Here is a 14677-nt window from a genome sequence, read left to right on the forward strand (position 1 = left end):
CTCTGCCCAGTCTTCGGCGATGCGTTGCCATGGCAAATGAAGCCGCGGGGTCATGTGACATCACGTATCGCCATGGTAACGCCCGTCAAATGACGCGGCGAGGTGACATGACCCGAGACGTCATTTGACGCACAGTCTTAGGAGGGGGGGGCGCGAACGCTGCGGCTCGCGGCAGGGAGGCCGCAGCTTGAGAAGTTTGTGCACCCTTGCACTAGGCTTCAGGAGATTGGGGATGGGAGGCGTAGGCGAACGTGTCACGGATGAGTCATGAAGCTGGTTCGCCCTCATTGGCTGAACCAGCTCACATGATGCTGTCGTCATGTGACTGCAGCCCGAAATCACAAATTTACTTGTCGGGCCAAAATGTAGCAGCGTTGACGCAGCAGCGCCGCGGGCACGTGAGGAACAATAGGAACACAGGTAAGCGTCCCGGACGTCACATAGCGCGCGCACATAGCGACGCCACCATGAGCGCGGCCCAAGTCTTAAGGTTCATTGGAATCCATGACTATCACTGGGATGCCGCCAAGTCGGGAAATATTTACTTATTTTTCCTTACTGCATTGTGGAAAAAATATGTACTGTATATTTATGTAATTGAGCCAATTATTAACAGTGTCATCAACACACAGTGCTGGAAATGAAACTTAGAACGGCATGAAATTTAACCTTCACAATATGAAACAAGTTGCTTCCATATCTGCTTTTTGCTCAGAGCAGGGTGCTCAACTCCAGTCCTCAAGCTCCTCCAACAGATCAGGTTTTACGGATATCCCAACTTCAGCACAGATGGCTCATTATTGAGCATCAGTCAAAGATTGAGCCACCAGTGTTGAAGCAGGGATATCCTGAAAACCTGAACTGTTGGGGGGCTTGATGACTTATTGAGTATCATGGGAAGCAAACAATACTGGCCCAGACCCTTTCATAGATCATAGTTTTGCTAGTCCTTCCAATGCAAGATCTTAATATAGTGACTACATTGCATACACATACAAAACAGTTTTGCACCCCAAAACTGGAACAACCTACCAGAGACTCTCACATCCACCACCAGTTTAAGTTCTTTCAAAACTAAGACTGTCTCACATTTTAATCTGGTCTGTAACTGTTTCATACGCCTATAATATATATTTTCTTTAACTGTGCATGCAATGTCGTGTATATAATGTATACCCTGTTCATTTATGTTACTGTATTTGTAACCATGTATTATTTGTCTTAACTCTATGCCGAGGACATACTTGAAAACGAGAAGTAACTCTCAATGTATTACTTCCTGGTAAAACATTTTATAAATACACGTTGAATCCAGGATAGATTAGTCTATTTGATTTTCTATCTTCTGCTTTCCTGATCTCTACTAGAAACGTAGAAGAACATTTGTTGCGAGTGGAAGATCTTAACCGCTCACAGAAACGTAACAATTCGCAATATAAACCGAGTGCAAAAAGAAGAAAATTAGACTGAAAACACAGATGCAAACAAAATATTGAGACTTTCCAAGAATTGCAGTGTCTACTCTAAACCCCAGTCTCTGATTGCTGCTAATTTAAGGACTGCATACAATACATAACCTGATTAAAATGCCATTGAGGAGTTCTCACAAAAAGACATCAGAGACTACATTAAGATCATATTGTACTTACATAGCAACATCAAAGGATTGGGCTTTTTGAAGTTTAGTGTTAATCTGAGACCCAGCACCCGACCGGCCGAACGACGAACTCTTTGGCAATGTGGCTGCAATGACAAACAACGTCTTCTAAAATACTGTCCCCAACTTTCCTCCCAGGATTAACATTTCTGAAAGACTGATACACGAAAATGTAGATGTAACTGAAAGTTTACATTATATACTGTAGCTAGCCTACAAGTCACAATCTACGCTTTCATAGAATAAATACATTTATAAGCACAATTGGCTAATAAGATGTCTAGTAGATTTATTTAAATATTGTTGCCAAAACACCAAATGCTTTATTGTACTTCAAAAGATGCGAACAAACGAACAGATGTCTAGCATATCGTTAATAAAACATGATTACGCAGTAGTGTCAAAAGAGTTGTAATACAAATGTTCTTTACAGGTTGTGACATTTAAGAGAGGAAAATGGGTATCTATATGTAGATGTTGTGCATTTAAACTAGAGATCCCTCAGAATTCTTCAAATAACACCAAATTCAAGTCAATGCAACCTATAATTACACAGATATACAGCTCGGTAAGATTTAACGGTGACAAAGTCACGTGTATAAAAATCCTTCTATGTGAACCTGAAAGCCCATGCAGAACTTAAATCTATACGTTCAAGATTTGTGTAGCCCCAATCATCACAGCCAGTGCATCATCTGGAGTTTCTGGAGCAGGATTAAAGTACCCTGGGTGAGGCATGTGAGGTGTGTTTATCTCTTACTAAGTGAAACATTTATATTAAGCCCTTGTATCCCGCGGGAGCCTGCACAGCAATGCGTAGTGGGCTCCCGGACACACAACAGAAGACAACACCATTTCATAGATTTTTGCAAGAAACTACTTGCCGGAATTAGAACTCAGCAGCCTACCAGGGTGAGCAAAAGCAGGAAGAGGCTGTATAACGGCTGGCGCTCCGTTAGCCATTGGCGGTACTGCTGTGGCAGGGACAGAGGACACTAAAGGAGGAGACATTCCTACTACTGGAATATGCGGCACTGGCACAGGGGATACAGCTGCAAGGGGAGGCATGCTAGCAATTCCACTCACACCTGGAAAACACAAAACAGTGCACCATGTACAGAAGTAGGGAGACCAGACAGAAAAAACAGGGCACAGTGTAGAAATGTAAACAAGTGATTTGGAGCTGTACTGCACTGTCTGCACGTTCTCTCGCGCTGGTCCTAGTTAAACGCTGGGAAGGAGAGACGGGTTGAAAAACACACAAATATATTTTGGATGCAAAAGGACATTAAAAATCATGAAGTTTAATTGTGTTTAAAAAAATAAAGGTTTGCTTAACCACATCAGTGCCAGGGGCCCTTATAATGCACTGTGCTGATATTACATTTGGTACTCAAGGGTTTAACATGTATTTCAGTGGACTAGTAACACAACTAAAAAAGTTTGACAACTTGAGCCATACCAACTTACAATGTAGGAACCAAACCAATAAATGGGAGTCACTCCAATCAATGATATGCAGTACAAGCGTTTATCTCACCTAACCCTTCATAAGCATGATCATTTCTCTTCCTAAACAAAGGCTTTTTTTTTCTTTTTTTTCTCGTAGCTAAAACGGTGCGTTTGAAATCCTCTAGCCCAGCATTGTAATGTACTAGGAGCCATGTTTAACCCAACCGCTTTACAAAATCAGACAAGGGCTTGATAAGGACAGTGGGATAACGAGTTTCTCTTTTAAGAATAATTTTCTGCTGGACAATACGGTGTAAGGAAGAAAAAAAAATGGGATTTCTGACCACACCATCAACCGCGCATTGTAAAATTGCACATCGGAATACAGGATGAAAGAATGAAGTACATTCCGCAGGGCAGTCCTGGAACATATTAGAAAGTACCCCACACCACCTAACCGTTCAAAGAGTATTCATTTGAAACATGGATGTGTGTCTGTGCTGGAAGGACAGATAGGTCGCATCACTCCCCTCCCATCACTCGCTTTACAGCAACAACTACAAACCTTTTCTGGCCTCCTAGGAAAAAAAAAATTTAGGCTGAGGAGGGGGGAATTATTTTTTTTGCCTAGGAAGAATTGCATGTGTGACCATTTTGACAGAATTGTTGCATTTCTCAAGCTCTGTTGATCTCCATTAATATCCCAGGAGTTTAGGACTTCCAGGGGGGGAAAAAATTAATTAATTGTCACTCAAAGTAGTGGAATGAGATACAATCTCAACCCTTTCCACTGGCACAAAAAACAACAAAATGCTCCACAGCTTATACCAGCCATATGTCCTCTTCTTTTCTGTACCCAAGGCCCTTATGGAACCCTGTAAATAAAAAGTTAAAGAAGATTGCTTGAACTCTTAATGTACAAATTCATACTAACCAAATGCAGTGGCACTAGTCATGGCAACGGGTGGCTTCACCATAATTGAAGGGAGAGCAGAGGGCATGTGGTAACCTTGTAGTTTTAGTTTGATAAGTTTCATAGCTATGGAAAACTCCAGCTGGTCCATCCTCCCATCGTTGTTCATGTCAGCCAGCGCCCTACAAAAAGATTAAACATTATTATCACGTATTGAGATATAACGAGGTACAAAACCTAACAGCCCAGGAAACCAGAAAAAGCTCCTACGGGTGATCAGTTACTAGGAGCCAACACACATTTTTTGCAAGGGCCTAAGATTCAAACTATCTGAAGAATGAATCATGAATCATGTATCCCATTCCACAAAAAGCACCAGTTTGAAAGTTTGGATAGTATGACCCCTGAGAGGCATTCAACAAACCAGCACCGAGATTCTGGGAGTTATTACTATGCAGCAATGGCTCCTCATCTGGGATTCTGGGAGTTATTACTATGCAGCAATGGCTCCTCACCTGGGATTCTGGGAGTTATTACTATGCAGCAATGGCTCCTCATCTGGGATTCTGGGAGTTATTACTATGCAGCAATGGCTCCTCATCTGGGATTCTGGGAGTTATTACTATGCAGCAATGGCTCCTCACCTGGGATTCTGGGAGTTATTACTATGCGGCAATGGCTCCTCATCTGGGATTCTGGGAGTTATTACTATGCAGCAATGGCTCCTCACCTGGGATTCTGGGAGTTATTACTATGCAGAAATGGCTCCTCATCTGGGATTCTGGGAGTTATTACTATGCAGCAATGGCTCCTCACCTGGGATTCTGGGAGTTATTACTATGCGGCAATGGCTCCTCACCTTTTCATCCTCATCGGTGACTTAATTTTTTTGCTCATTCTTAAAAGCACAGTCAGGTGCAGGTCCACCGTTAATTAATGGAAGTAACATGTCGAATGAAAAAGTGCACGTATTAAAAAAAAATAAAAGTTGCATTGGAAAGGTTTGTAAACAATACAAATTAAGAACTGGGATACATTTTAGTTCCCTTATCTTCTTCATTCTGTGCATCATATATGCCAGTGAACTGGCTATTAAAGAGTAACTGACACAGATGACCTATGCAAAAAAATACTTGTGATGGAATGAATAAAAAATGGTTCCTGTTTTATGCATAAAAGGATCTTGAGATTGGCCAGTTATATTTACATATGGCACTTATTATACTCAGGTTTGCTGTGTGCTACTAAAGTGACTGTACTTCCAGGAAAAAAAAGAAAAAATACAAAATATAACTTGAACGTAGTCTGGCCATGATAACTTGATGCTTATTTTATGCAGGATTGGGTAAATGTGTTTAGCTGAAGCCACTCTGCATGTTCTCCCACTGCCTGCTCGTTTGGCACATGATTCATTACCATTTTACTAATGCATTTACGTGGTCTTCCTTATAATGCGACAGAAGAAAATCAATGGCAATTAAATGGTTCTTCATTTTATGTTGGACAAAATGAAAAGAGCAGATTTAGTAAAACATGCTTTTGAGGGTAGGCTACAATTACGCTCAGTATCTATACACTGCAAGTACATTATTATCCTCCGTTATTTATACAGCGCCAACATATTATACCGTGCATTACAAAGGCGTGAAACACAAAACATAAAGAGGTCGCTACCCAAATGAGCTTACAATCTAAAGGAAAGGAAGAGATCTCAGGTGTAGTGGGGTCACCAAAGAGCGGTGCAGGTAATTGATATGCGAGTAAAAGTGGGATAAAAGAGGACCTTGGGAAGGGGTGTGGCGGGAGGGGGCTAGTCCCAGTCTTGGCACGTGACGCTGCATTGTCATTGTGCCATGGGACGCCACGTTGTCATGGCAACACATCATCATGTGACGTCGGTTCGTCATGACACTACAGGAGGGGGCCCGCTCAGGAAAAGGTAAGACGCGCACACACACACTTCCTCCCCCCAAAAATTGGCGCTATATACAACTCAGCCTTTTGGGAAATCCATCCCGGAGCACAACAAACAGCAGTGAACAGAATCATACTGCCAACACCCTTCAGCTGCCACTCAGATGTACTGCTGCCAGACCCCTCAGCTGCACTGATCAGGGCTCTGCAGTTCCCAAGGCACTGTGTTGTGAAGTATATTTGCCTGCCATCCCCCAACTAAGCTTTTCACACAGATATTATAGTGCGTTAGTGACATAGATTAATCCTACAGTAGATTGGAGCACTAGCAGAGTAGGATTTCTGCAAAAAGGGGTATTATTTCAATTATTTGGCTGGGTTCCCAGTATAAATGGCATAAAACAGTTTGAATGTGAATAAAGAGGAATTAAGGATTAAGTCGTCCTCCGTGGCTTGGTGTACTACACAGATCCCTATAAAGTGCAATGCGTATCAAACCGCTCTGTGGCAGTCTTGCTACTATTGCCAGATATAAAGAGTGAGTGAATAACAAATATGTAGTCACTGTTTTGCAAGAATGACGGTACTAACCCACTTGCTTTAGCATCTTGCACAGTCTAGAACCATGTACATTTTTTTCTATTACAAACTCCTGCGACAGCACAAAAAAGCTGAGAAGTAGGATCCTGCAACACATTTCTCCGCAGATATAAAGAGGCAGTTCAAGCAGCACTTGAAAACATTTTTTTTCAAAAATACACCTTTTTTTGTTTTAATATATGCTACCTTCGATTACCTTTATTGAAAAGAATTACCTAAGCTGCTGATCGATTCGTTCTCCTGTGATCAGCTAAGATCCTGCTTCCCAGGGTTCACTTAATGGCTGCCATTTAGTTTCAATCAACCCTTCAGTCCGTGTAAGGCCGTGCTTATAGTGCCGACGACTTCGGCCGAAAACAAACGCATTGTGCACGCGACGGCGACAAGCGACGGCGACAAGCGACGGCGCAAAAACCCCGCCGCCGGCAAAATTTGATTTTTTCAAGGGCCGTCGCGTCACGTGACGGCCCTTGAACAAATCAAATTGCGGTAATCCCACGATGCGGCCGACCGGCGAAAGATAACTTTCGCCGGTGGCGACAGCGACGGGTGACGTCACCCATCGTATCGCCGTCGCCATCAGCGGCACTATAGGCAAAGCCTAACTCAGCAGCTACAATGTATTCTTATACTACTACGGTAACATTATCTATTATTAGAGTTTGTAGCTGGGAATACTGGCAACAAGTGAAAACCACAAATGTTACACCTATTTTGCACTGCTGGAGAAGTGTGCTAAAGCCTGCTATAGAAATCAATAGAGGCTCAGTATATTAAAATGCATTAAAAATGGCATTGAGTTGAATTTAAAAAAATAAATAAAAAAAAAAACACACATGATACTGCCTGGATTGCTTCTTTAAGCCTGTTTGCTGCTGGAGAGGGATCATATTGAGCACTTTTCACCCTTTTGCTGCCAGAGGGGTACTGCAATTCATTTTTTGAATGTTTTCGTACTCAAAGCATTTGTTAAAATCCAGGGGATAACAGAACCGAGTGGCTAGAACTTGAAGTTTATTTATTTTTATTTTTTTAAACCCCTTTCAGTTCGATGCCCCTGATAGGTACAGAGGAAAATACAATTGTGCTAATTTCTAGAAGCCCGGTCAGTTCTGGAGATTTTGAACAACCTGGACCTACTAGGGAGTTCTTGGCAAGAAGTGTTCGTAATTGTGCGTCTATCAAAAGGTATCCCACAGTCCGCTGCAAATCAAGGTTAAAAAGAACCACATTGCGACCGAGCAAAAGGCAGAAAATAGGTAAATGAAACAATGAGAGTCACTAACCCACTTCACAGGGGGCGGCTGTGGGATGCAGAGGTAATATAAAGTCCCACACAAGCCTCAGTGATATCATACCCTTAAGGGTCAAATAGAGTCTACATTACCAGTGATCTGCTGCCCTATGGGGAATGGAAAACCAGAGCCCAAGTGGCAAATAGTTCCCATAGTAGGTACACACTCTTAAATCTAATTTGAACCCTTCTGGTGCTGTAGGGGACTACAGTTTCTCCCTCCCCTCCCCCGGCACTAAAGGTGTTTGTATTCCACACGTTTTCCATACTTACCAGATCTGTGCTAAAACGGGCTGGGGTAATCCAGATTGAAGGAAAAAATTCCTAGCTTGGTCACCTGTAAATGGAAGGGGGAAATAAAACAAGAGTCAGCCCTACAATAAGGACACGTCTGAGTGATACTGATCTACTTAAACAGACAGTCCCAAGTAACAGGGTGTGCCAGTGTAAAATACATATGTTTTCATTGTGTCCTGTGAAACTCAGTCTAACATTATGTATCCAACTAAAATTACCTAAAAAGAAAGAACAAAATAGTAACTGAATGTATCTGAAGATTCTATGAGTATTTCAGTATTAGGCGATACCTTTTTTATTTGGACTAACAATAGCTATTATAAGACAAGCTTTCAAGAGTTCTCCTCTCTTCCTCCGGTCTGCAATACTGATTTACAGAGATTCCAGGAGCTTAACACAGATGTAATAACAGAAAAACAAGATAACCATCTCAGGCAGATGATGCAGATGTATTGTCTGCTGATGGATGTATGGTCCCGTGTCTCACTGTCCCTTTCATCCATTTATTGCCCTGTCTGTTTATTCCTTCTCTGCATCATCTGCCTTAGATTATCTTGTTTTTCTGTTATTACATCTGTGTTAAGATCATGTAATCTCAGTAAATCAGTATCGCGGACCTGAGGAAGAGAGGAGAACTCTTGAAAAGCTTAATTCTGAAGATTCTAGACAGAGAAACACACACCAGCAGGTATTAAAATTGAATATAAGTGGGACGAAGCCCCTTTATGTCCCTCTAACAGAAATGCATCTTATTGCTGATATCATTTCAACAGCATATCAGCACTTCTCTCACCTTAAAGACTTTCCGAAAGAAACTTAAACTAGGGGATACGTTTGGGCACGAAAAAAAAAAAAAGAAACCAGGCCATTTACAAATATATAAAATATCGCCATTTTCTTTTGTTACACGTTAACCCTTCATAAATGTGTAAGGCTGCGTCCATAGTAGCACCGACAGCGCTCCTCCACGCTAATGCTGAGGCTCGCCTGCTCAATCAGGAGCGATTGTATGGACTTGCAGGCGAGCCAGCGTGCGCGATTGGGAGGCGGAGCACTGACACCATGAGGCCAATAGCCCGTGAAGCACCGACGTCAACGTCACGCCGCTGCTTCGCTGTGATTGGAGGTTTTCAGCCGACAGCGCGCTCAGATACAATTTCTGAAGTCGGCTGAAAATCTCTGCGCCTCAGCACGCCTGCGGACGCTCGCGGGAGCCCCCTCTCAAGACATCCTCATTGAGGATGACGGGGCTCATCGCGGAGCGTCCGCACGGCTCAGCGCTGTCGGTCCTTCTATGGACTCAGCCTAAGAGTATCTCTGAAGAAACAAAACAATGTAATATGTACAACCATATTACTAGAAGAATGCATTCATATTTCTCCAACTTCATTAAGGTTTATTTGTGCGACCATAATTACATTTTGCAGGAAAGATAATACAAATATTCCACATGATATAACAGAGGGAGAAAGTAGCATAGGCCTGTAATCTGTGACAGTGTAATTGGTATACTAACCAAATTACAATCCATGTGCTCAGCATGAACTTGCGCAAGTGAGTTACACAAGGAATGTGGTACAGACCACGCTCGGAAGTAGTGCTGGCATTTACTACATTAATCTGATCCCGGGTCAGATTAGCATGCGCAGATCCCATTAACAGACGGAAGGAAAGGACAGGCGACTGATTCACAATTCTCGGCTTGCACACCCACGTTGCTGCATGGCAGCCATTTCTTAGCTGCCTACATCTGATTGTGCTTTTACGATAAAGTATCCGATAAAAAAAAGTTTTCCAAAATACAGCAAGATTACATCAGTGTGCTCTCCAACCGTATATAAAACATTTTCATTTTCTGCACCAGGAGGTTACAATTCCTTCCCCACAGAGCACTGCAGCATTAACCATGCAGCACTCAATGGTTTAAGCTTTCTGAAAGTCAATCAAGTCACAAAAAAACCTCGCATGTTAAAACAGTATTGAACGGATGTCTCAAACATGATGTGTTTAAGTATATATTAATGTGCACCGAAACACAATATCAGCCTTGTTTCCGAAACCTAGCTCAGTCTAGTGAATTAACTGAAAGCGCCTGAAAACTCTCCAAGGAGGGAAGGGAAATGTGGTCACGACCGTTTGCTAAAAGGCAACTGTGTAAAGTACATAGAAGGTTGGAGGAGTATTGGTATTCTTATTTGGGTATCGGATATACCAGCGGTGGATGTTTGGAAAAACTGACAACATGTTATGTGTTAAATGTCTAAACAAATTTTACATTGAAATGTTCCAGAAAGTAACAAAGTTACACAAACTGTTTTTTTGGGGTTTTGAGATTTTTAGGTTCTCTGTTTCCTTCTGTAACATGTGCATCATTGCGGATAAAGTCATGTTTTATAGTTTACTTTGTTTTTATGTTATTCTGTCTATAAGTAAACCTATGATGCCTTCCTATCATATCTTTGCCTGGCCATAGATGTGATCTAGTCACTGAGAACTTTGATATCACAGCATAACGTCACAGCATATCCCAGCTACATCATAGGAATCTACAGTGATCAGAGCAGAGTCCATGAAAATACACAACACTAATAACTTAGCTCACATATTTATGGCTGAGGGAACTGCAGAACAGTTTGTTAAAGTACATTACCAGTGATAAACCCAGCTGTTGGCTTGAGACTGTGGAACTGCTGGTCATGTTTGGTTCTTTCCTCCACAGTTACGGCCCAGATTTCCAAATTCCCTATGGAAAGACGACAAAAGAAACAACTTAGAAGGATCATTACAGGTACATGACATACACTAAAGAAATGTCAGCTCTGAAAATATTCATTATTCTCTGTGAATACGATAATTGCCCATAAATGTAACCTGGAAAGCCTTCCGTTTTGAAAGCTCACATGCAACAAGGTCACACTTCAATATTTGTATTGAGCAAACCAACACACCCAACTGGCCTCCTGCCACATTCCTGAACCAAATCTTCCACTTCCTGAGCCACACAACCCAGCATTAATGCTCAGAAAGTATTCTGGAAATGCTATCTTATACAGCAAATAATTGACCCAACAGGTACCAATCCAGCACTTGACAGGGCACAAAGCACCCGTTTAGAACGCATTGTGGCCTGATAAAACTACAATTCCTGTGATAATGCCCTATTGGCATATTTCTAGCTATAGGGCTGTTGCCTCAAATCAAAACATAGTATAAGCAGCTGTTCACATTCTTCAAATCCATTTTTATAGTTCTTTTTGCTCACTTTTGTTACGGTGTCCTGCATTTTTTATACTTACTTTGTTGGTTACAGTTCTGGTGGGCATGAGAGGGGACAGACTTTAGAAGGTATTTATAGCACTAACATTTTCTCTTACCTGGCAATATGCTGCAATCCTTTACTACTTAATTACTTGTAAGGGAACTCTATAAAGAGCCAAAGCGTGCAGGGAAGGAAAGACCAATGCCCAAGGCTGATCGAGGCAGAAAATAGTTCGGAGCAATCTCCTCTAATCCAGACTGTATCGTTAACCTCACTCCCCAACACGTGTGCACAGTATATGCCCTGCAGGGAGATCCCTATTGATACACCGTGCCTTTGTGAAGAACGTGATCTAGGCGTTTTACAGAATGCCATCGCCAAACTAGCTTTGACACTTCAGAAAAACAACGTTCATTTGTATTTGCAGACGTTTGTGATTCTGATACAAACCCAATTTGTTGACCAAGAACTTTATTTCCAATTAGCCAACTTCTCCATGATGTACACACTTACCCCCAAATGGCGTCGCAAATTGAGCCATGGTTGAGTCCCTCTTAGCTCACTAGTAGGTGCCTGAAACGAAACCAAAAAATGAAACGTTTGTTAACTACGATGCTTAAACTATGGTGTGAAGCCACACAGTTCTCTTCAGGGCATTCGGTCTGGTGAATCTTTTTTTTTGGTTTGTTTGTTTTTGAAAGGGAGCGGCTTAGTCCTGCCACTTCACCCCTGTACAGATAAATCCAACAACGCATCTGTACTCGCTAAATCAGTTTTGAACTTTTAAACCCCAGTGTTATTCCGATCCTTTTTTGGTATCCAACACATACTTGGTATTTGTGTGTAAGGGAAGCTATTGACATATTAGTGACTGATGTCATCTTGAATCAACGGAAGTGGAAAGCAGCAAGGGAACATGATCTCAGAAAATTAAAAACAGACAGATTATTATATGAATGGAGTCTCAATGACCAGAAATCGTATTACATAAGCACGCTCTGCAAGGGTTATATCTGGTGTTTTTGCTAGCACTGCTGCCGAGACACTTTGAATTAAAAACGTGTTGTTTGAAGGCAAACTTTAGAACGGCAGCAATTCAAATGTTTGTAAGACTGCCCATCACATGGTATATACCCTACATGTATAGGCGAATTACATTTAAAAAATGTGGTGCACTCACGATAACCGTAATATTTGCCACCGCTGCTCAGCAGAAGTGGTCCCGCAATGAAGTGGATCCCACGTCAGTCCAAGAGTGTAACAAAGTTGGCACTCGTGTGGTCTTGTGAAAAGGTATCAAAAGATTTATTGGTAGTTGATCAAAGATGTAGTCCGCTTACCAAAATGTCAAAGCAACTACCAATAAATCTTTTGATACCTTTTCACACGACCACACGAGTGCCAACTTCATTATACTCGATGCCTATTACATGCCAGGAGTAAAGTCAGTGAAACATAAAACCGAGATCCATTATTCTACATCGGATGGCTGGCTCTCAATGGTGTAAGGTTAATATATCGGCAACGCTGGACTGATGTGTGCAAAAAGGGGCAAAAAGGGCAAAGTGACATTCAGAGGCAAAAAGAGAGGCTAGAGAATGAATCAACACAAGAGGGGAACAGTAACTTATGGCAAAGCAGTTGCTAGGGAGAAGGTAAAACCATGTGGTATCTGGGAAGAACGTTTTCACTAAAGTTTGGGGGGGGGGGGGCAAAGGTCAGTGTTAACTGTTATTTGCATGAGAAAGGTCCCACACAGCGCTCACTGTTTGTAATGCCATACAAAAGCTATATTACCATGGAGGAAAGCTGCAATGCCAGCACCATGTATGTGTACAATATGCGCACACTCGCACAAACAAATCATGTCGGCACAAAGCTACAAATGATAACCAACACGGTTTTGTCCTCCTGTACTTCAGAGACTTGAATTTTGGCTACATTCCAGTGTTTACAAGGGGGCAGTTGACAATGACCATTTCCAAAGTGATAACAGGAAACAAAGAATCCCCAATTCACATCCAATGTGACAAATGTCATTCATTGACATATTTTCTTCTAATTAGTAAGGGTTTTGGCCAACACATGTAAAACATAACAAAAACGTATATTTCCAAACAAAACATGTTAAAAAAAAATAAAAAAAAGTCCTGCCACATTACAGGGAATTTTGTTTAAATGTGGCATTAATGCACAGGGTAGCTTAGCCAGCCATAAAATAATCTTTTGCAAATAATGTACCAGTTTAATTGGCTTTCGTAAATAAATCTATTAAGCCAATAGAAAATATTTTGTAGGGTGGTGATGGGAAATTACCAGATGAATTTCCTAGGGGCATCTGATTGGGGGGCGGGGGAGAGCGTTTGTCAATCAAGTGTTTTCTTTACCCTTATCCCACCCAGTCCCTTGTAAAGATCCAACAGAGGCTCTGGCTGTACAAGCATTTGCTGAACCCATAGTGCACCCTACAAAAGGGAGCAGTCACAGGAATGCAAACCCCTCCCAAGTCTCTGCTCATGTGAAATCAACTGTAAAAATTATAGAATAATAATAATAATTTTAGGTGTCATAACAGGTTTTTGGAGGGGGAAAAAAATGGGGGGGGAAGTGGGGTGGGGGGTTGAAATAGAATCAGCAGCCCAGATGTAATAATTAGAACATGTCACAGGCATTAGTTTGCTGGTCCCAGAAGCCTTCAACCCCATCAGAAGCCAGAAAGAATGCACAATTTCAATATCATACTAGGAATATAATCCAGGGGTTCTCAACTAGGCCAGTAATTAGGCATAGGCCTACTAGGCCCGGGCCTAGAGCAGCACATGTCAGGGAGGCCAGTGCTGCGGTTACAGAGGCCCCACTCTTCCCTTTAACAATGACACTGACTGCCTGCGGAGCATGGGGCCTCTGTAAAGGACTCTTACCAACTCCTGCAGCTTTGCGTTGCTATGACAACGTGACATCACATGGCGTCCCGTTGTCATGGAAAGGCGTTGTCACATGATATTGGGATGCTGCAAGAGGAGGCCGCTGGGGTAAGTGCCTATGGAGGCAAAATTTGAATCTCTCTCCCCCCGCACAAGTCAGGTTTCAAGGATATCCCAGCAACAGCACAGGTAGCTCAGCAACAGCACAGGTAGCTCAATCACTGGCTCAGTCTTCGACTAGGATATCCCAGCAACAGCACAGGTAGCTCAGCAACAGCACAGGTAGCTCAATCACTGGCTCAGTCTTCGACTAGGATATCCCAGCAACAGCACAGATAGCTCAGCAACAGCACAGGTAGCTCAATCA

General features: G+C 42.2%; 1 protein-coding gene across 1 annotated transcript in view; it reads right to left on the bottom strand.

Moving 5' to 3' along the window:
* ITSN1 (intersectin 1) overlaps positions 1-14677 on the bottom strand; it is a 117575-nt gene that overhangs the window by 76306 nt on the left and 26592 nt on the right. Inside the window, exons 2-7 of the mRNA XM_075593039.1 lie at positions 11900-11959; positions 10778-10870; positions 8104-8167; positions 4044-4204; positions 2566-2745; positions 1650-1743 (exon numbers count right to left, since the gene is read on the bottom strand). Coding sequence (XP_075449154.1) covers positions 1650-1743; positions 2566-2745; positions 4044-4204; positions 8104-8167; positions 10778-10870; positions 11900-11927 — 620 coding nt within the window. The 5' untranslated portion in view covers positions 11928-11959. The remainder of the gene's footprint in view (positions 1-1649; positions 1744-2565; positions 2746-4043; positions 4205-8103; positions 8168-10777; positions 10871-11899; positions 11960-14677) is intronic.

The sequence above is a fragment of the Ascaphus truei genome, chromosome 3 (genome assembly GCF_040206685.1).
Source record: "Ascaphus truei isolate aAscTru1 chromosome 3, aAscTru1.hap1, whole genome shotgun sequence".
NCBI classification, from domain to species: Eukaryota; Metazoa; Chordata; class Amphibia; order Anura; family Ascaphidae; genus Ascaphus; species Ascaphus truei.